The sequence below is a fragment of the Coregonus lavaretus genome, assembly GCF_964263955.1.
Source record: "Coregonus lavaretus genome assembly, contig: HAP1_SCAFFOLD_337, whole genome shotgun sequence".
Classification (NCBI taxonomy): Eukaryota; Metazoa; Chordata; class Actinopteri; order Salmoniformes; family Salmonidae; genus Coregonus; species Coregonus lavaretus.
This window is the reverse complement of record NW_028160985.1, coordinates 118,315-139,806: the sequence shown is the minus strand read 5'-3', so window position 1 is coordinate 139,806 and position 21,492 is coordinate 118,315. Positions and strand designations below refer to the sequence as shown.

Here is a 21,492-nt window from a genome sequence, read left to right as displayed (position 1 = left end):
AGCATCATCCTGGAGAAGGAGCAGAGGCTCAAAGAGACTCTGAAGGCCATGGGGTCACCAACGGGCTCCTGGGGGGGTCACATGGTTCATAGACTGCTTCCTCGTGATGGCTGCCAGCACCGCCATGTCCACCGGGATCATCATGGTGTGGAGAGATGGGAGGAAAGAGGTAGGGAGGGTGGAGTGGGAGAGATGGAGGTACACCTGGTTCATAGCTTCCTCGTGATGTTTGCCAGCACCACCCTGCTCACTGGGATCATCATGGTCAGTCCTAGTTGGCCCCATGTTGTAAATGACCAAAATGACTAGTTGGTCAATGAGTACCCCTTTCCCGCAGTCAAATGATCAAATTGCCCTCTAGTGGCCTCATGGGTGGAATGTTATTAATATTGTTCATAATTAATAAGCATTATTTTTTTTTAAACTGCCGAAAAATCTGGTGTTTCTATGTTAAACAGTTTTGTTATATTTCAGTTTTCTGTGATGTATATAAAGTGTAATATTGGGATGCAAACTCAAAATGTAATGCATTTCAACTCTATATCTGACATGGTACAGGTGTCTTCTTTTTTATAAGCCCATAACCATGTGTGTGAGGTGTGCACTTTTGTTTCAAAGTAGATTTGTTTAAGACTACCAAGAGACACTCAGTGTGACCCTGATTTAGCCCACCGCAGCAAAAGGTTTTAATTAACATTGCTTTACACCACGTAGAGCAGAGCCTTTTTTGACCTTGCAGTTTTGAGTGTACTGTTGTGACCTCTAGTGGAAGATTAGGGAAATAAAATGTTCAACTTGGAGTCATGCGTCCTCCGACCCACCTATGGGACTCCCAGCCACGGCCAGTTCTGGCACAGCCCTGGAATGAACCCGGGTCTGTAGTAACACCTCTAGCACTGCGATGCAGTGCCTTAGACCGCTGCGCCATTCGGGAGGCCCCTAAGTGGACTTTTTAAAAAATATGTACTGTACGTATTAGGGCCATAGACTCTTTGTCTCAGCCCAGCATCTCAGATGAACTCACTCTCTCTCTCTCTCTCTGCCCATAATGCTTAGCAGCAGGCAGTGTGTCTGTCTATCAGACCACACTAGATCAGGTAACTACTCTATCAGACCACACTATATCAGTTAACTACTCAATCAGACCACACTAGATCAGGTAACTACTCTGTCTATCAGACCACACTAGATCAGGTAAGTACTCTGTCTATCAGACCACACTAGATCAGGTAACTACTCTGTCTTTCAGACCACACTAGATCAGTTAACTATTCAATCAGACCACACTAGATCAGGTAACTACTCTGTCAGACCACACTAGATCAGGTACCTACTCTGTCAGACCACACTAGATCAGGTAACTACTCAATCAGACCACACTAGATCAGGTAACTACTCTATCAGACCACACTAGATCAGGTAACTACTCTATCAGACCACACTAGATCAGGTAAACACTCACCTAGTCTCTCTCGCTCAACTTTATTATTGAAAGTCTAGTTAACAAGCCAGAGACTTGAGGCTCATGAGATAATTACTACATTTACATTTACATTTTAGTCATTTAGCGGACGCTCTTATCCAGAGCGACTTACAGGAGCAATTAGGGTTAACCAGAAATGAATGAAAATGAAAATTGCACCCGTGAAGAGCATGTTGTTGAGTATCTGCTTAGCCTTCCATTGTTAGCGTTTCAAGAAACAAAAAAAGACCCACTTTATTCATAATACCGGTCGGGCGGCAGGTAGCTTAGTGGGTAAGAGCGTTGTGCCAGTAACCGAAAGGTCGCTGGTTCTAATCCCCGAGCCGACTAGGTGAAAAATCTGTCGATGTGCCCTTGAGCAAGGCACTTAACCCTAATTGCTCCTGTAAGTCGCTCTGGATAAGAGCGTCTACTAAATGACCAAAAATAAATAAATAAATAAATAATACTGGCATCTATTAGTGTGCAAAGTAAATATAGCTGGAATTAAAACCATTGTATTCTGTCACCCTCGCTCATTACAAGTCGAGTTGTGCCACCCATGTGTTAAATAGCGTCACCCACATTCTTACACGTCAGCCGTGTATCCAGTGTCATTTCAAAGCTTAACAAGCGTCCATTTTCGCTCTTCATTCTGTGAAATTCTCTGAACGTAAGGTTTTTATTCTCTGGTGAAACAGAGCAGTACCTCCTTCTCCATACAGCCAGGCTGCCACCGACAGCTGAAACAGAGCAGTACCTAGCCAACTGCTTTGCCCTAGTCTTTGCCCGACCAAAAGTGTTCTTCTTGTTTTTAGCTGATAGGAGTGGAACCCGATGTGGTCGTCTGCTGCAATAACCCATCCTTGACAAGGGTCGATGAGTTGTGCGTTCCGAGATGCCGTTCTGCACACCTCTGTTGTACTGCGCCGTTATTTGTCTGTTTGTGGCCCGCCTGTTAGCTTTCACGATTCATGCCGTTCTCCTTCGACTTCTCTCATCAACGAGCTGTTTTCACCCACAGGTCTGCCACTGACTGGATGTGTTTTGTTTGTCGTATCATTTCCGGTAAACTCTAGACCCCTCTAACTCAACTCTGGATCTCGAAGCCAGTTCCACTACATTATTTCATTTTTCCTTTCTAATCAGGGACTGATTTAGACCTGGGACACCATGTGTGTGCAATTAATTATCAGGTGGAACAGAAAACCAGCAGGCTCCGGATCTCGTAGGGTTGAGTACCCCTGCCCTAAACACTGTCGTGTGTAAAAAGCCGAGGAGGCCGGACGTTTCTGAGATACTGGAACCGGCGCGCCTGGCACCGACGATTATACCACGCTCAAAGTCTCTTACGTCACACGTTTTGCCCTTTATATAGCAAGCCACGTGACTCACTGTCTGTAGGATCGAAATATTTTATTGAACGGGGTGGTGTACTTAATAAACTGTCTAAATGACTGTAGACTGACTGTTAAAAGCATTTGCTGCTATTGAATTCATATTTACATTATGATGTGATTTTGTAAGCCTATATGTACTGTTCAAACATTTCGCTTTCTTCTGTGTATACAATTTTGAAGTTCTATGCATATGGCAGATAACCGATTAGTTTACAAATGAGAGATTTAAAATTAAACGTGTATTGTCTCTGAGATAATAATTTCAAATAAATTTTTCTGTAAACATTGATTGATTATTTGTGAAATATACATGACTCTTCTTTTAGATAAATTGATGCGATAGAAGACTTGTGTCTTTTAAATGATCACAATTATTTATTTGATATGTACACTTTGTATACGAAACAGGTTTGTCTAGAAATTAGTTTGTCTAGAAATTAGAATTGTCTAGAATTTGTACAGGATGCATCAGTACCTCTTACATCCAGTAACACCTGAGAATTTGACAGATTGTAGTTAGTTTGAACGATAGATAAGTAATGCATTACTAAATTAGCCTCAACTTTCTCCCAACGTTTAATTTATCAAAGTCGTTTGTTACTTTCAAACGTATGCGGCTCAATTTCTCTGCTTCAAGAACACTTCTCAGTCAACACATTCCACTTTCCCTTCTCTACTCTGTAACCTGAAAATATCCCTGTTACATTTCAGCCGTAATAAATGTTGCTCCAAGAGAACTTTCTAAACAGGTATATTTCGTAACAAGTTACTATTTTCTTCTAGGAAATGCACAATAACTTATTACAAAATAATACGGTAGATTTATATATAACTCCAATCATATATTCAAAACTTCATAGTTTCTGATGATTTCCACTGTCTGAAGAAGAATTTCAACAACACCCGATCTTTTAGTAGCTGCATTGTAACAGTCAATCAATCATCATGATCAGTCAAATGAATAATAGAAATCACTCATCAATACAGCTGCGTCTCAATTATTGAATTAAACATTATCAATACAAAAAAAAAAAAGATCATTAGCAGTTCATCAACAGCATTGTTGTGATGACACAATCTTTTCTGTGAATTTCAATCTATCCTTGGTGGTTGTCGAAAAAGAAAACAGACCGTTGCCATGACTCTAGATGAAGGAACAGCCAATGGGTCTTCTTGCTTTGTGTGTGGAACACAGCAACCCACCAATCACCACAGCTTTTCCAGGCAGGCTGATGCCTCCAATACTCCTTGGTCAGAATGGTTAACCTTTTGTAGTGTGGTCAGAGGAGGAGTGGAAGGATTGGCATGCGCAGGTGGGGGTAGTCCTTAAACTCCCTGGTGTAGGCTTTGTGCTTCCCTTTGGCCCAGGTGGTCATCTGGATCAACCCTAAGAAGGTGAACAAGGCCACTGTGGAGAGACCGATACATAATAGATTGTACCTTAGTGGCAGCACAGTGCAACACACACGAGTAGAGGAAATATAAATGCTTGAGTGAGTAGCATTAATTTTAATATGGCAAATATACCTGAAATTAGAAAATGTATAAAATGTGATATGAATCAACTGACCTGGAAGACACTGGGTCATGACGGAGAAACTTGCCCAGGCTCCTACCTAAATAAATCCCATAGACCACAACCATATAGTCATAACATGTTGTAACCATAGAGACAGGTTCTATTTACATGGTTATAGCCTTCATCCTTACCTCATAGGTATAGTTGGGGCAGGACACGAGGAAGAAGAGCCATGTGAATGGGTTCTTCGTCGGGTGAGGGAACTTTCTGCACTTGGGCCCACCTTCTGCCTTGAGGTTATTGAGGGCCACGTGAATGGAGAAATTCCCAGCCTCACAGAGCTGCATTCAAAACACAAACATATATCCGGTTCCACACACTTCCGGTTCCACACACTTCACACTTGCGGTTCCACACACTTCACACTTCCGGTTCTACACACTTCACACTTCCGGTTCCACACACTTCACACTTGCGGTTCTACACACTTCACACTTCCGGTTCCACACACTTCACACTTCCGGTTCCACACACTTCACACTTGCGGTTCCACACAATTGACACTTCCGGTTCCACACACTTCACACTTCCGGTTCCACACCCTTCACACTTCCGGTTCCACACACTTCACACTTCCGGTTCCACACACTTCGCAGCAATCTGTAGTAATGATGTCTCATGTTTACGACCCTCATTGGGTGCTGTCAGCCCAATACATACCACGAATATGGCCAACGCATAGTTCACTTGCATGTCCCCATACGCTGTGGAGAGACATAAAACCATCGGTTAGTTGGATGTTTTTTTGTTGAGCGGTCCGTAGAGAAGTGATATTGTTATTGTCGTGATGTGGTGCACCACCTACGTATGGAGTTGAGGAGGGACTGTAAGTCTTGTGGAGGCACTGAGTGGTCGGTCTGAATGCTAGAGGACTTACATGGAGGTGTGTACAGTGGATGGTTGATGTAGTAAGCCAACCATGCCGAGAAGGTCCAGTAATATACACAGTTCTGACAGAGAGAGTGGGAAACACCAGTGACCACACTGTCAATTCGGTTTCTTATCAAGCTCAGATATATTTCTAATGACATTTTGATGCTCTACTGATAGTACTGTAGTGTATAAGAAACCTTTGATAGGACAAAGAGAGAATGTGACTGGATGTAAAAGGCGGCAGGTAGCTTAGTGGGTAAGAGCGTTGTGCCAGTAACCGAAAGGTCGCTGGTTCTAATCCCCGAGCCGACTAGGTGAAAAATCTGTCGATGTGCCCTTAAGCAAGGCACTTAACCCTAATTGCTCCTGTAAGTCGCTCTGGATAAGAGCGTCTGCTAAATGACTAAAATGTAATGTTTTGTATTGAGAATTTGAGGAGCATGGTTGTTATTGTCCATATATTGTAAAGTACGACCTCAATGTAAAGTAGCACTGTAAAGTACGCTATAAGCACTGTAAGGTACGCTAGTAGTACTGTAAAGTACGCTATAAGCACTGTAAGGTACGCTATAAGTACTGTAAAGTACGCTATAAGCACTGTAAGGTACGCTAGTAGTACTGTAAAGTACGCTATAAGCACTGTAAGGTACGCTAGTAGTACTGTGAAGTACATGGCCTTGAAGTACAGTAGCCCGAGTGAGAGTGAAACAGTGTTCTGGAGCAGATGCAGTCCGTACCCTGACTATAGTCCTGAGAGGCATGGTACCACGGGAGAACCGGTGCACAAAGATAGTCTCAATCAACCTCTTGATGTAGTGGCAGGTGTGACAGGCACAGGCTAGTCTGAAGGAGAGAGAAGGAGAGAAGGAGAGAGAGAGAGAGAGAGAGAGAGAGAGAAAGAGAGAGAGAGAGAGACAGATATACAGTATATATATATATAGAGAGAGACAGATATACAGATATACAGTATATATATATATATATATATAGAGAGAGAGAGAGAGACAGATATACAGTATATATATATATAGAGAGAGACAGATATACAATATATATATATATAGAGAGAGAGACAGATATACAGTATATATATATAGAGACAGTGACAGATATACAGTATATATATATAGAGAGACAGTGACAGATATACAGTGTATGTATATATATATATATATATATATATATATATATATATATAAATAAGAGAGAGAAGGAAAGACAGAGAGTGAAAAAGAGAAAGCATGAGAAAGAGAGAGAGACAGTGACAGATAGTCAGGTGAGGAAGAGAGAAGGGGAGGTTGGATGGAGAGAAGGGGAGGTTGGATGGAGAGAAGGGGAGGTTGGATGGAGAGAAGGGGAGGTCGGATGGAGAGAAGGGGAGGTCGGATGGAGAGAAGGGGAGGTCGGATGGAGAGAAGGGGAGGTCGGATGGAGGGAAGGGGAGGTCGGATGGAGAGAAGGGGAGGTCGAATGGAGAGAAGGGGAGGTCGGATGGAGAGAAGGGGTGGTCGGATGGAGAGAAGGGGAGGTTGGATGGAGAGAAGGGGAGGTTGGATGGAGAGAAGGGGAGGTTGGATGGAGAGAAGGGGAGGTTGGATGGAGAGAAGGGGAGGTCGGATGGAGAGAAGGGGAGGTCGGATGGAGAGAAGGGGAGGTCGGATGGAGAGAAGGGGAGGTCGGATGGAGAGAAGGGGAGGTCGGATGGAGAGAAGGGGAGGTCGGATGGAGAGAAGGGGTGGTCGGATGGAGAGAAGGGGTGGTCGGATGGAGGGAAGGGGAGGTCGGATGGAGGGAAGGGGAGGTCGGATGGAGAGAAGGGGAGGTCGGATGGAGAGAAGGGGAGGTCGGATGGAGAGAAGGGGAGGTCGGATGGAGAGAAGGGGAGGTCGGATGGAGAGAAGGGGAGGTTGGATGGAGAGAAGGGGAGGTTGGATGGAGAGAAGGGGAGGTTGGATGGAGAGAAGGGGAGGTCGGATGGAGAGAAGGGGAGGTCGGATGGAGAGAAGGGGAGGTCGGATGGAGAGAAGGGGAGGTCGGATGGAGGGAAGGGGAGGTCGGATGGAGAGAAGGGGAGGTCGGATGGAGAGAAGGGGAGGTCGGATGGAGAGAAGGGGAGGTCGGATGGAGGGAAGGGGAGGTCGGATGGAGAGAAGGGGAGGTCGGATGGAGGCAGAGAAAGAGAGAGACAGATGAATGTCAGATGGGATCCCATCTGAAACCAATCAGTATATTATTACTGACTTACGTGACCACTGAGTAGGGGCTGGAGGTGAAGGCATCCCGGGGTGAGTAGATATACGGAACTCGGAAATAGAACAGGAGGTAGATAAACAGGGGGCCAATGTACTCCGCTAAAAACACCTGCCAACAGAAGAAGAGGGTGTGTAAGATGTATTCAGTACGTATGTCAAATAAACAGGAAGAGGCTCTTGTCAAATGTGGAAGTCCATAAGAGTCCAATGGGGGACTGCAGTTTGAATCTATAGTACTGTACTGTCATTGGTTCTTACCATTGTCCACCCGATCTGTGGGCCCAGGTCCCTAAAATACATGGTTGCTGTGGGCCCAACGGGTAGGTTTTGTAATACATCGTCGTCCTTAAGTGATTTTCCTTCTGAAAAAGATTTAAAAAACAAGATGTAGAAAGAAAATGCAGAGATTGGTTGACCTGCTCCTATTCAAACAGACCAAGGAATTCATTTTCCATGTAAATGTCATGGATTCTATGGATTTCTTTATTAGAACCAATCAATGTTTCCTGTTCTCTTGTCCTAGAAGCTCAAGGTGACCTTACTCCTAACCTGTTTCTGTGGAGGAATAATTGAAAGTAATTTTAGTGTAAGCTCAACGGGGTAGATATTGACCCATTTAGTTTCTGCTAAATGAGATTGCATAACTGTAGGCCTTTCCCCTTCAGTAACAAGCACTCACGAGCCAGAAGTGGTCCCCGAAAAATGCATACTATGTCACATATGTGCAGATATGTGCACCATGTCATTGCTCTCTCTCTCTCTCTGCTGTGTGAGCAGATGGGCCCACCGTGCAACCTCATGGGATAATGCTGGGCAGACCTCTAGCTTTCACTCAAATGTGGTGGCAGGTAGCCTATCGGTTAAGAGCGTTGAGCCGCTGTTGCTCCTAGACGTTTCCACTTCACGATAACAGCACTTACAGTTGACCGGGGGCAGCTCTAGCAGGGCAGAAAGCTGATACACCTGTCAGCAACGGGTGTGGCTGAAATAGCCGAATCCACTAATTTGAAGGGGCGTCCACATACATTTACATTTACGTCATTTAGCAGACGCTCTTATCCAGAGTGACTTACAAATAGGTGCATTCACCTTATAGCCAGTGGGATAACCACTTTACAATTTTTTTAATTATTTGTTTGTTTGTTTGTTTGTTTGTTTGGGGGGGGGGGGGGGGGTAGAAGGATTACTTTATCCTATCCCAGGTATTTCTTAAAGAGGTGGGGTTTCAAATGTCTCCGGAAGGTGGTGAGTGACTCCGCTGTCCTGGCGTCGTGAAGGAGCTTGTTCCACCATTGGGGTGCCAGAGCAGCGAACAGTTTTGATTGGGCTGAGCGGGAACTATGCTTCCGCAGAGGTAGGGGAGCCAGCAGGCCAGAGGTGGATGAACGCAGTGCCCTCGTTTGGGTGTAGGGACTGATCAGAGCCTGAAGGTACGGAGGTGCCGTTCCCTTCACAGCTCCGTAGGCAAGCACCATAGTCTTGTAGCAGATGCGAGCTTCAACTGGAAGCCAGTGGAGTGTGCGGAGGAGCGGGGTGACGTGAGAGAACTTGGGAAGGTTGAACACCAGTGTGTACATACAGTGTATCTGGTGTATGTGACAATAAACATCAACAACAAAAATACACTTCAGCAACACTAACAGTACCAGTAATCATAAGCACGTTATTTACTTACTGGGGTCAAGCTTGAGGTCCTGTCTGGCTGGATACAACTGTTGATCTGACGCACACACAAACACAAACACAAACACAAACACACAGAGTTTAGTTTCGGGCCTATGGCAGTAATTCATCACAATGGAGTAGACTTCAGGTGAAGAGTACAACCGTTCCAAACTACACACACTGAACTGTTTTTATCTGATGGGATATTTTAGATTCATCCGACTAGCTCTCTCGTAGTTTAATTGATCAGAAAAAAAATCTGTTGATCACATAGATCAAGTTGAGCACACACTGTACAGCCGATATATTTTCAATTTTTTTTTTTTTTTTTTTTACCTTTTATTAAGTTATTGATACTAGAGATTCTATCATGACCGGTTTATCAATTATAGGATAATTACTAACGACATATCAATACTTACATGACTTGTGAAAAAGACTCTTGATTTCACCTATTGTGGCGTGGGGCTCCACCTGGAAATAAAGACCAAATACGTCAATACGCAAGAATATTGACTAGAGGATTTCAAGCTCAATCAGAATAATTTCTGATTGGAGTGTCCATATTGTGATCAGGTAACCAGATAGCCAAATGCTGTACCTTATCTAGAAAACACAGCTGTTGCCTGGTCCTGCCATCCAGAACCTCCACCTGTGGGAGAGGAACACCTGGTTAGTTTCGGTTCACTACATCATTCCTTCTATGCTGCCTCCATAGCCTCGACCCCAGCCAGCACGTTCTAGATTTGAGTGGGATGCCTGGCAGAGAGAGAGACTACGCTTGTGGTAAATCAGGAAGTGTGATAATCTGTTGATAGCATCGTGCCCTGTCCGCTGACTCATCATCACAACACTTCCCAGCCTTAGTCAGTTTCACTCTCAAGAAGAAGAGGAATGTTCAACCCAACTTTCTCAGCGGCTTTTCTAAGCAATACACAGCCTATACCAGGCTAGTGTCTCTCTTAGTATTCAATCATACCTTCACCATTGTCATGGATAGCCACGTAGGGGAGGTTTTCAAGCTTTCTATGTCCTCCAATTTCCTCTCAGCTATCTTCTGACACCACAAGATATGGATAATCTCACCCAAGACCCTTAAATATGGATAATCTCACCCAAGACCCTTCAGTCTCATGCTGTCTTAACCTACAGTATATTGTCACATGATATTTTTCATCTTAATTAGCCTTTTATCAGGTGTTGATCTACATCACAGAGGGGAGCTGTCTTCGGGCGGCTGCAATCTGCCCTGAAAGCACTCTGTGGTCCGTCCATAGTGTAGTGCTCACTCGGTGGTTCGTCCATAGTGTGGAGCTCACTCTGTGGTCCGTCCATAGTGTGGAGCTCAGCAGAGCTGTCGTATCTAAATGGTTATTTTACTGGATATTGTAATATAACCCTCTAATGGATACGCTGAATGTACAGCTAAATAAAATAACAGAGAGAGGGGAGAGGGAGGGAGAGAGAGAGAGGCTCACAAAGGATGGATAATGAGTCGATTCCTTCGTCACCCCTGCTTGCCTGTGATTCGATGTGGTGTTATGATGTTGCTATTGCATTAGAGAGGCTGGGACATAACCGCCTGGTGTGCCGACACTTCTCTGAATCACAGGCGTATCTCGGGAGTTTTTTCTGTCTACCCAAACTGCATTACAGGGGCCTTTGTTTGTTCTGCTGACTGTGTACGAGGAGAGGAGCGTCAAGGGTGTCATCAGCTTTGTTTGTCCTGCTGACTGTGTATGAGGAGAGGAGTGTCATGGGTGTCATTTAAAACAGTGTGCACTCAGTGTCGCGGTGCCCTTGTAAATTTAATTATCAGAAATGTCTCTCCCCTCTGAGAGAGAGAGAGAGAGAGAGAGAGAGAGAGAGAGAGAGAGAGAGAGAGAGAGAGAGAGAGAGAGAGAGAGAGAGAGAGAGAGAGAGAGAGAGAGAGAGAGAGAGAGAGAGAGAGAGAGAGAGAGAGAGAGAGAGAGAGAGAGAGAGATCTGTAAATGCTGATCTACAACATACAAAGAATAGTTGTAGTGTCAAATCATAAAATGACTGACCATACGGGAATGACAGTTGACTTGAAGGCAATAGTACATTACATTATTTAGCAGACGCTCTTCTCCAGAGCGACTTACAGTTAGTGAATGCATACATGTTTTTTTGTTTTTTTTCATACTGGCCCCCTGTGGGAAACGAACCCACATCCCTGCCGGCCAAACCCTCCCCTACCTTGGACAACGCTGGACCAATTGTGCACCACCCATGGGTCTCCCGGTCGCGGCCGGCTGCGACAGAGCCTGGATTCAAACCAGGATCTCTAGCGGCACAGCTAGCACTGCGATGCAGTGCCTTAGACCACTGCGCCACTCGGGAAGTGACATGACGTGCCATCAGTCCGCTCCCCTGGCCAGACAATGAATGTTGTTGTAAATCAGCTATTTTTTCAATCAGAAGGAGTAATCGATAAAAGCACTGTTGATTTCTGTGCTCTCCCTTCTGACATCGTACCTGCCCTAGCCTTCCCAGGTATCCCATATAGCCTCTCCCCCACTGTCGTAAATACACAAGTAATGATGAGTGATGGACAAGGCTTTCCCAGCAACACACACTAAGTAATGACTGACAGATCCACTGATTATTCTGAGTGCTGGAGTGTTTTAGCTAAAGATGTTTTAGTGTTCTAGCTTAAACACTGGGAGTGATGAATGAAATCGTGAATAAATGAATGAATTAATGAATCAATAATGTTTTATTTACATGCCAAATCGCCTATTGGCGAGCAATCCCTTACAGGATTATTTGGCACATTAACCATGTTTCCATTCAACCAGGAAAATAGGCCTCCATCTCGGATCAATAACTAATGACAGGCCTGATGGAAACAGGAAATTGTCGGTAAGCTTTCCTAAATGTTGACAAAACAAAATACATTCGATAGGGGTGGATAATCTTTTGTCGGTTAGTAGATAATTCGACAAACGGCAGTGGAAAATATTTTTTGCTTAATTGTTGGTAAATGAACTATCATGTCACAATAAATGACCAGTCACGTGATGCTATGTTGTCTGATCCTCCCATTACGACTTGGAAAAGCACAGCAGGCTACAGAGGAAATAGATTATGGTGGACTTCACAGGGTGGTGAAAGTGCACAGTGATGAGCTTGATGCTTCTTTCCAATAAATGTTGAGGGTCTCAATTATCTCACTCTTAGTCTCTTATCCATCATCTCATCATACATTTTAACCCTCCCATTGTCCTAGGGTCAAAATGACCCGCCACTGTGTTGAACCAACTTTATTTAATTTTTATATTTTTTGGATCATTTGTGAGAAGGAGGCAGTGATACTTTCTTTAAAGTCTCACTGCCTCCTTCTCACAAATGATCCCCAAAATATAAAAATTAAATAAAGTTGGTTCAACACAGTGGCGGGTCATTTTGACCCTAGGACAACGCGAGGGTTAATCATTTAGCAGACGCTCTTATCCAGAGTGACTTACAGTTAGTGAGTGCATTCATTTTTTTTTTTAATGGCCCCCCCGTGGGAATCAAACCCACAACCCTGGCGTTGCAAACGCCATGCTCTACCAACTGAGCTACATCCCTGCCGACCATTCCCTCCCCTAACCTGGACGACGCTGGGCCAATTGTGCGCCGTCGCATGGGTCTCCCGGTCGCGGCCGGATACGACAGAGCCTGGATTCGAAGCAGGATCTCTAGTAGCACAGCCTTAGACCACTGCACCACTCATGTAACCTACCCTCTGTCTGCGGGCTGTTAACTAAAGTGCATGTGCCAAGACCAGAGCGGGCACATTTGCTGTTTATCGCGATACTTTTTGTGCCCAAAACATAGACAGAGTTAAAAATGGGAAGCAAAGCAAAGTTATAGTACTTTTAATGTGCTCTACATCATTACCAACAGGTTTTTAATGTGCTCTACATCATTATGAACAGGTTTTTAATGTGCTCTACATCATTACGAACAGGTTTTTATGTGCTCTACATCATTACGAACATGTTTTTAATGTGCTCTACATCATTACCAACAGGTTTTTAATGTGCTCTACATCATTACCAACAGGTTTTTATGTGCTCTACATCATTATGAACAGGTTTTTATGTGCTCTACATCATTACGAACAGGTTTTTATGTGCTCTACATCATTATGAACAGGTTTTTATGTGCTCTACATCATTACCAACAGGTTTTTAATGTGCTCTACATCATTACCAACAGGTTTTTAATGTGCTCTACATCATTACGAACAGGTTTTTAATGTGCTCTACATCATTACCAACAGGTTTTTAATGTGCTCTACATCATTACCAACAGGTTTTTAATGTGCTCTACATCATTACCAACAGGTTTTTATGTGCTCTACATCATTATGAACAGGTTTTTAATGTGCTCTACATCATTACGAACAGGTTTTTATGTGCTCTACATCATTATGAACAGGTTTTTAATGTGCTCTACATCATTACGAACAGGTTTTTAATGTGCTCTACATCATTACCAACAGGTTTTTAATGTGCTCTACATCATTACCAACAGGTTTTTATGTGCTCTACATCATTATGAACAGGTTTTTAATGTGCTCTACATCATTACGAACAGGTTTTTAATGTGCTCTACATCATTACGAACAGGTTTTTTATGTGCTCTACATCATTACCAACAGGTTTCTATGTGCTCTACATCATTATGAACAGGTTTTTATGTGCTCTACATCATTATGAACAGGTTTTTATGTGCTCTACATCATTATGAACAGGTTTTTAATGTGCTCTACATCATTACGAACAGGTTTTTATGTGCTCTACATCATTACCAACAGGTTTTTAATGTGCTCTACATCATTACCAACAGGTTTTTATGTGCTCTACATCATTACCAACAGGTTTTTAATGTGCTCTACATCATTACCAACAGGTTTTTATGTGCTCTACATCATTACGAACAGGTTTTTAATGTCCTCTACATCATTATGAACAGGTTTTTATGTGCTCTACATCATTACGAACAGGTTTTTAATGTCCTCTACATCATTATGAACAGGTTTCTATGTGCTCTACATCATTATGAACAGGTTTCTATGTGCTCTACATCATTATGAACAGGTTTCTATGTGCTCTACATCATTATGAACAGGTTTTAATGTGCTCTACATCATTATGAACAGGTTATTTATTTATTTATTTTATTTAACCAGGTAAGCCAGTTGAGAACAAGTTCTCATTTACAACTGCGACCTGGCCAAGATAAAGCAAAGCAGTGCGATAAAAACAACAACACAGTTACATATGGAATAAACAAAACATAAAGTCAAAAATACAACAGAAAATATATATAAAGTGTGTGCAAATGTAGTAAGTTATGGAGGTAAGGCAATAAATAGGCCATAGTGCAAAATAATTACAATTTAGTATTAACACTGGAATGATAGATGTGCAAGAGATGATGTGCAAATAGAGATACTGGGGTGCAAAAGAGCAAAATAAATAACAATATAGGGATGAGGTAGTTGGGTGGGCTAATTTCAGATGGGCTGTGTACAGGTGCAGTGATCGGTAAGGTGCTCTGACAACTGATGCTTAAAGTTAGTGAGGGAGATAAGAGTCTCAAGCTTCAGAGATTTTTGAAATTCGTTCCAGTCATTGGCAGCAGAGAACTGGAAGGAATGGCGGCCAAAGGAGGTGTTGGCTTTGGGGATGACCAGTGAGATATACCTGCTGGAACGCATACTACGGGTGGGTGTTGCTATGGTGACCAATGATCTAAGATAAGGCAGAGATTTGCCTAGCAGTGATTTATAGATGGCCTGGAGCCAGTGGGTTTGACGACGAACATGTAGTGAGGACCAGCCAACAAGAGCGTACAGGTCACAGTGGTGGGTAGTATATGGGGCTTTGGTGACAAAACGGATGGCCCTGTGATAGACTACATCCAATTTGCTGAGTAGAGTGTTGGAGGCTATTTTGTAAATGACATCGCCGACGTCAAGGATCGGTAGGATAGTCAGTTTTACGAGGGCATGTTTGGCAGCATGAGTGAAGCAGGCTTTGTTGCGAAATAGGAAGCCGATTCTAGATTTAACTTTGGATTGGAGATTGTTAATGTGAGTCTGGAAGGAGAGTTTACAGGAGAGTGCTCTACATCATTACCAACAGGTTTTTATGTGCTCTACATCATTATGAACAGGTTTTTATGTGCTCTACATCATTACCAACAGGTTTTTAATGTGCTCTACATCATTACCAACAGGTTTTTAATGTGCTCTACATCATTACCAACAGGTTTTTAATGTGCTCTACATCATTACCAACAGGTTTTTATGTGCTCTACATCATTATGAACAGGTTTTTATGTGCTCTACATCATTACGAACAGGTTTTTATGTGCTCTACATCATTATGAACAGGTTTTTATGTGCTCTACATCATTATGAACAGGTTTTTATGTGCTCTACATCATTACCAACAGGTTTTTATGTGCTCTACTTTATTATGAACAGGTTTTTATGTGCTCTACATCATTACCAACAGGTTTTTTATGTGCTCTACATCATTATGAACAGGTTTTTTTTCTGCAACAAGACAGTTTGATGGAAACACAACGCTGCCAGTAAAATGTGCATATTTTTGGTGCAAATATTATAATATTTGGTGGAAAATCTTTAGACAAATGGATGGAAACATAGCTATTGTTAAACAAATGTAATATACGTTACAGTGATTCTTCCGATGTTCCGCTGCACCGCATAAAGAAAGAAAGAAAGAAAGAAAGAAAGAAAGAAAGAAAGAAAGAAAGAAAGAAAGAAAGAAAGAAAGAAAGAAAGAAAGAAAGAAAGAAAGAAAGAAAGAAAGAAAGAAAGCGTATCAATACATAGCAGCAGTAGTTAACCAAACAATAACCCTCAAACAACAAAAAGTAAATAAAATAGATACATTTAAGTCAATGAAGCAGAAGAGAAGTGATAGCCTATCAGGACAACACTAACATGACATAAACAAATATCAAATAATGAATGCTAGTATGCTCTCTAGGGGTTGCCTTCCACCTTGTGGGCCTTATTTTATTAATATCTTACGAGACTGATAGTTGAGGTGTTTTAGCTAAATATGCTTTAGTGCTCTAGCTTAAACACTGGGAGTGATGAATGAATGATTGCATTTTTATTTACGTGTCAAATTGCCTATTGCCGACCCATCCCTTATGGGATTATTTGACTAATTGTTAAACAAAAGTAATATAATTACAGTTCTTCTGATGTTCCGCTGCTCCACAGAAAGAAAAAAGATATAAAGAAAGAAAGATAGATAGATAGAAATATATAGAAAGAAAGAAAGAAAGAAAGAAAGAAAGAAAGAAAGAAAGAAAGAAAGAAAGAAAGAAAGAAAGAAAGAAAGAAAGATAATATCTTAATAATACACTTTACATTGACTGGGCAGACTCAGCCCCCAGTAGACTTTACATTGACTGGGCAGACTCAGCCCCCAGTAGATACAGTATAAAAAATGAAACAATAAGCCTCAAACTAAAATAAGTACATAATATAAAGAGTTTATATGCACCAATGTTTCACATTTGTGTTTTTTCACCAGCAATGAATGCTTATGGGTATCTTTATTTGTGTGTAAAATATTTTCTGTTCTCAGATTTTTAATTAATATATTTTAGGTGTGTATGACAATTGTTTTTGTTGCAAAATGCTATATATCCATTGTTTAGCTGGAATGGAATATTCCCATCCTGTATTTAACATATCAATTCAACATATCATAAATCTAGCCTCATGCTATACATTTACATTTACATTTTAGTCATTTAGCAGACGCTCTTATCCAGAGCGACTTACAGTTAGTGCATACATTCTTATTTTTTATACTGGAATCGAACCCACAACCCTGGCGTTGCAAACACCATGCTCTACCAACTGAGCTACATCCCTGCCGGCCATTCCCTCCCCTACCCTGGACAACGCTGGGCCAATTGTGCGCCGCCCCATGGGTCTCCCGGTCGCGGCCGGCTACGACAGAGCCTGGATCTCTAGTGGCACAGCTAGCACTGCGATGCAGTGCCTTAGACCACTGCACCACTCGGGAGGGTGGTTAGTTAGGCCTCGTCCTAAAATGGCACCCTTTTCCCTATATAGTGCACTACTTTTGACCAGAGCCCAGATCTCATATCACTGTATTGCTTAATTTTTAAATGTATATATTTTAAAATATTGATGTCACAAATGTATCATTTGCATGGTCTCTTTTTTCTCTGAGAGGGAGGTGGATATATCTCGTTTTGTAACAGAATGTGATTGCAAGTCTCTCTGAAAGGAAACCATCAAGTGAAAGGTTTCAAACAAATAGATGTCTATCATTTAACAACCCCATGCCATGACTAGATGGAGAAAAAACACATCAATCTCTTTCATAAGATCTTTAAACAAAAATCTAATTTACCAACATTTGTGAAAATGTATATATAGGGTTTTGAAATGAAACTCTTCATACAGTTAAATATAAGTAAATGAAACAGAAGAGGCGTCTAGAAATATAAGCATGGCTAATGCTAATATTAGCCTGTTAACACTAACATGACCTAAATAAGTGTCAAGTAAACTAATGCTAATTTGCTGCCTTTAGGAGTTGCCTTTCACCTTGTGGTCTTTATTTTACGAATATTCTATGAGACGGAGGTTTCTCTACCTAATGTTGTTTGTCTGTAGAATAAACCACAGCAATGGGACTGTGTGCCTTAGGCATCCCTGTAACTCTGACTAGTGCTAAGAACAAGGGAATGTGGCTTCCCTGAAACTCTGACTAGCGCTGACAACAAGGGAATGTGGCTTCCCTGAAACTCTGATTAGCGCTGAGAACAAGGGAATGTGGCTTCCCTGAAACTCTGACTAGTGCTAAGAACAAGGGAATATGGCTTCCCTGTAACTCTGACTAGTGCTAAGAACAAGGGAATGTGGCTTCCCTGAAACTCTGACGAGAGCTGAGAACAAGGGAATGTGGCTTCCCTGTAACTCTGATTAGCGTTGAGAACATGGGAATGTGGCATCCCTGAAACTCTGACTAGCGCTGAGAACAAGGGAATGTGGCTTCCCTGTAACTCTGATTAGCGCTGAGAACAAGGGAATGTGGCTTCCCTGAAACTCTGACGAGCGCTGAGAACAAGGGAATGTGGCTTCCCTGTAACTCTGATTAGCACTGAGTACATGGGAATGTGGCTTCCCTGTAACTCTGACTAGCGCTGAGAACAAGGGAATGTGGCTTCCCTGTAACTCTGACTAGCGCTGAGAACAAGGGAATGTGGCTTCCCTTAAACTCTGACTAGCGCTGAGAACAAGGGAATGTGGCTTCCCTGTAACTCTGACTAGCGCTGAGAACAAGGGAATGTGGCTTCCCTGTAACTCTGATTAGCACTGAGAACAAGGGAATGTGGCTTCCCTGTAATCAATCAATCAATCAATCAATTTTATTTTATATAGCCCTTCTTACATCAGCTAATATCTCGAAGTGCTGTACAGAAACCCAGCCTAAAACCCCAAACAGCTAGTAATGCAGGTGTAGAAGTACGGTGGCTAGGAAAAACTCCCTAGAAAGGCAAAACCTAGGAAGAAACCTAGAGAGGAACCAGGCTATGAGGGGTGGCCAGTCCTCTTCTGGCTGTGCCGGGTGGAGATTATAACAGAACCATGCCAAGATGTTCAAAAATGTTCATAAGTGACAAGCATGGTCAAATAATAATCAGGAATAAATCTCAGTTGGCTTTTCATAGCCGATCATTAAGAGTTGAAAACAGCAGGTCTGGGACAGGTAGGGGTTCCATAACCGCAGGCAGAACAGTTGAAACTGGAATAGCAGCAAGGCCAGGCGGACTGGGGACAGCAAGGAGTCACCACGGCCGGTAGTCCCGACGTATGGTCCTAGGGCTCAGGTCTCTCAGTTGGCTTTTCATAGCCGATCATTAAGAGTTGAAAACAGCAGGTCTGGGACAGGTAGGGGTTTCGTAGCCGCAGGCAGAACAGTTGAAACTGGAATAGCAGCAAGGCCAGGCGGACTGGGGACAGCAAGGTGTCATCATGCCCGGTAGTCCTGACGTATGGTCCTAGGGCTCAGGTTCTCAGAGAGAAAGAGAGAACGAGAGAATTAGAGAGAGCATACTTAAATTCACACAGGACACTGGATAAGACAGGAGAAGTACTCCAGGTATAACCAACTAACCCCAGCCCCCCGACACATAAACTACTGCAGCATAAATACTGGAGGCTGAGACAGGAGCGGTCCGGAGACACTGTGGCCCCATCCGAAGAAACCCCCGGACAGGGCCAAACAGGAAGGATATAACCCCACCCACTCCGCCAAAGCACAGCCCCCGCACCACTAGAGGGATATCCCCAACCACCAACTTACAATCCTGAGACAAGGCCGAGTATAGCCCACAGAGGTCTCCACCACAGCACAAACCAAGGGGGGGGGCGCCAACCCAGACAGGAAGATCACGTCAGTAACTCAACCCACTCAAGTGACGCACCCCTCCCAGGGACGGCATGAAAGAGCACCAGCAAGCCAGTGACTCAGCCCCTGCAACAGGGTTAGAGGCAGAGAACCCCAGTGGAGAGGGGAACCGGCCCGGCAGAGACAGCAAGGGCTGTTCGTTGCTCCAGCCTTTCCGTTCACCTTCACACTCCTGGGCCAGACTACACTCAATCATATGACCTACTGAAGAGATAAGTCTTCAGTAAAGACTTAAAGGTTGAGACCGAGTCTGCGTCTCTCACATGGGTAGGCAGACTGTTCCATAAAAATGGAGATCTATAGGAGAAAGCCCTGCCTCCCGCTGTTTGCTTAGAAATTCTAGGGACAATTAGGAGGCCTGCGTCTTGTGACCGTAGCGTACGTATTGGTATGTACGGCAGGACCAACTCGGAAAGATAGGTAGGAGCAAGCCCATGTAACGCTTTATAGGTTAACAGTAAAACCTTGAAATCAGCCCTTGCCTTAACAGGAAGCCAGTGTAGGGAAGCTAGCACTGGAGTAATATGATCAAATTTCTTGGTTCTAGTCAGGATTCTAGCAGCCGTATTTAGCACTAACTGAAGTTTATTTAGTGCTTTATCCGGGTAGCCGGAAAATAGAGCATTGCAGTAGTCTAACCTAGAAGTAACAAATGCATGGATTAATTTTTCTGCATCATTTTTGGACAGAAAATTTCTGATTTTTGCAATGTTACGTAGATGGAAAAAAGCTGTCCTTGAAACAGTCTTGATATGTTCGTCAAAAGAGAGATCAGGGTCAAGAGTAACGCCTAGGTCCTTCACAGTTTTATTTGAGACGACTTTACAACCATCAAGATTAATTGTCAGATTTAACAGAAGATCTCTTTGTTTCTTGGGACCTAGAACAAGCATCTCTGTTTTGTCCGAGTTTAAAAGTAAAAAGTTTTCAGCCATTGATTGATTGTTGGCTCAGGGCCTCCCTGCAAGCTGCTGGAGGAAACTGAGGAGTTGTTGGCTCAGGGGCCTCCCTGCAAGCTGCTGGAGGAAACTGAGGAGTTGTTTTGGAGCTTTCGGTTTCACTGAGCCATAAAGGGGTTTCACAGAGTTATAATGAGACCACAGACCAAGGAGGATTTCTCCGAATATTAAAGTCAGGCTGCTGTGCCATCCATTGTATTGTCACAGTGGCTCTCGACATAGATGGAGTCTAGTGCGATTAGAAAGGATTAGCCAAAAAGCTTCACGTGATTTTATTCCAGAGCAACCGTTTGTCAATTTGATAACACTCTTGCTAAGTAAATTACCAATGAAACACAATGCGTACATTTTCGAAAATCAAGGCGATCAACGGGGCATGTCACTATCACTCTGTTTGCACTGATGTGACCCAGTATCATTCTAAGGATCTTTCCTGACCCACTTCTTTGACCTAGACTTCCGTTCTTGTCATTAGCGTTTACAAAAAAATTATATTTAATTCAACTGAGGCCTCTTAAAAGAGGTTAACATTTCTGTTGTCGAGTGTGTCAACACTATAGTGTTGTAGGGAGCTCTCAAAAACACAAATAACTGTCCTGATATGCACAACACAGACTATCATGTAGTCATGACGACGGAAGAGCATATTCAACTTTATCAGCATAACTGTTTTCCACATTCGACCACGACACTATGTAAGAAATGTATTTAAAACACATCGCTTAAAAAGAACTTCAAACTGTTGATGACCCCTATTATGATCAAGTACACATCCAAACTCCAAT

General features: G+C 42.9%; 1 protein-coding gene across 1 annotated transcript in view; it reads right to left on the bottom strand.

The window, feature by feature from the left end:
• Positions 1-4,142: 4,142 nt before the first annotated feature.
• LOC311121244 (very-long-chain enoyl-CoA reductase-like) overlaps positions 4,143-21,492 on the bottom strand; it is a gene marked incomplete at both ends in the record, with an annotated part of 17,379 nt that continues 29 nt past the window's right edge. The window contains 13 exons of the mRNA XM_084195760.1: positions 4,143-4,270; positions 4,433-4,478; positions 4,573-4,722; positions 5,102-5,145; positions 5,319-5,391; positions 6,052-6,157; positions 7,560-7,675; positions 7,825-7,928; positions 9,242-9,286; positions 9,654-9,705; positions 9,833-9,883; positions 15,956-15,976; positions 16,485-16,502. Coding sequence (XP_084051886.1) covers positions 4,143-4,270; positions 4,433-4,478; positions 4,573-4,722; positions 5,102-5,145; positions 5,319-5,391; positions 6,052-6,157; positions 7,560-7,675; positions 7,825-7,928; positions 9,242-9,286; positions 9,654-9,705; positions 9,833-9,883; positions 15,956-15,976; positions 16,485-16,502 — 954 coding nt within the window. The remainder of the gene's footprint in view (positions 4,271-4,432; positions 4,479-4,572; positions 4,723-5,101; positions 5,146-5,318; positions 5,392-6,051; positions 6,158-7,559; positions 7,676-7,824; positions 7,929-9,241; positions 9,287-9,653; positions 9,706-9,832; positions 9,884-15,955; positions 15,977-16,484; positions 16,503-21,492) is intronic.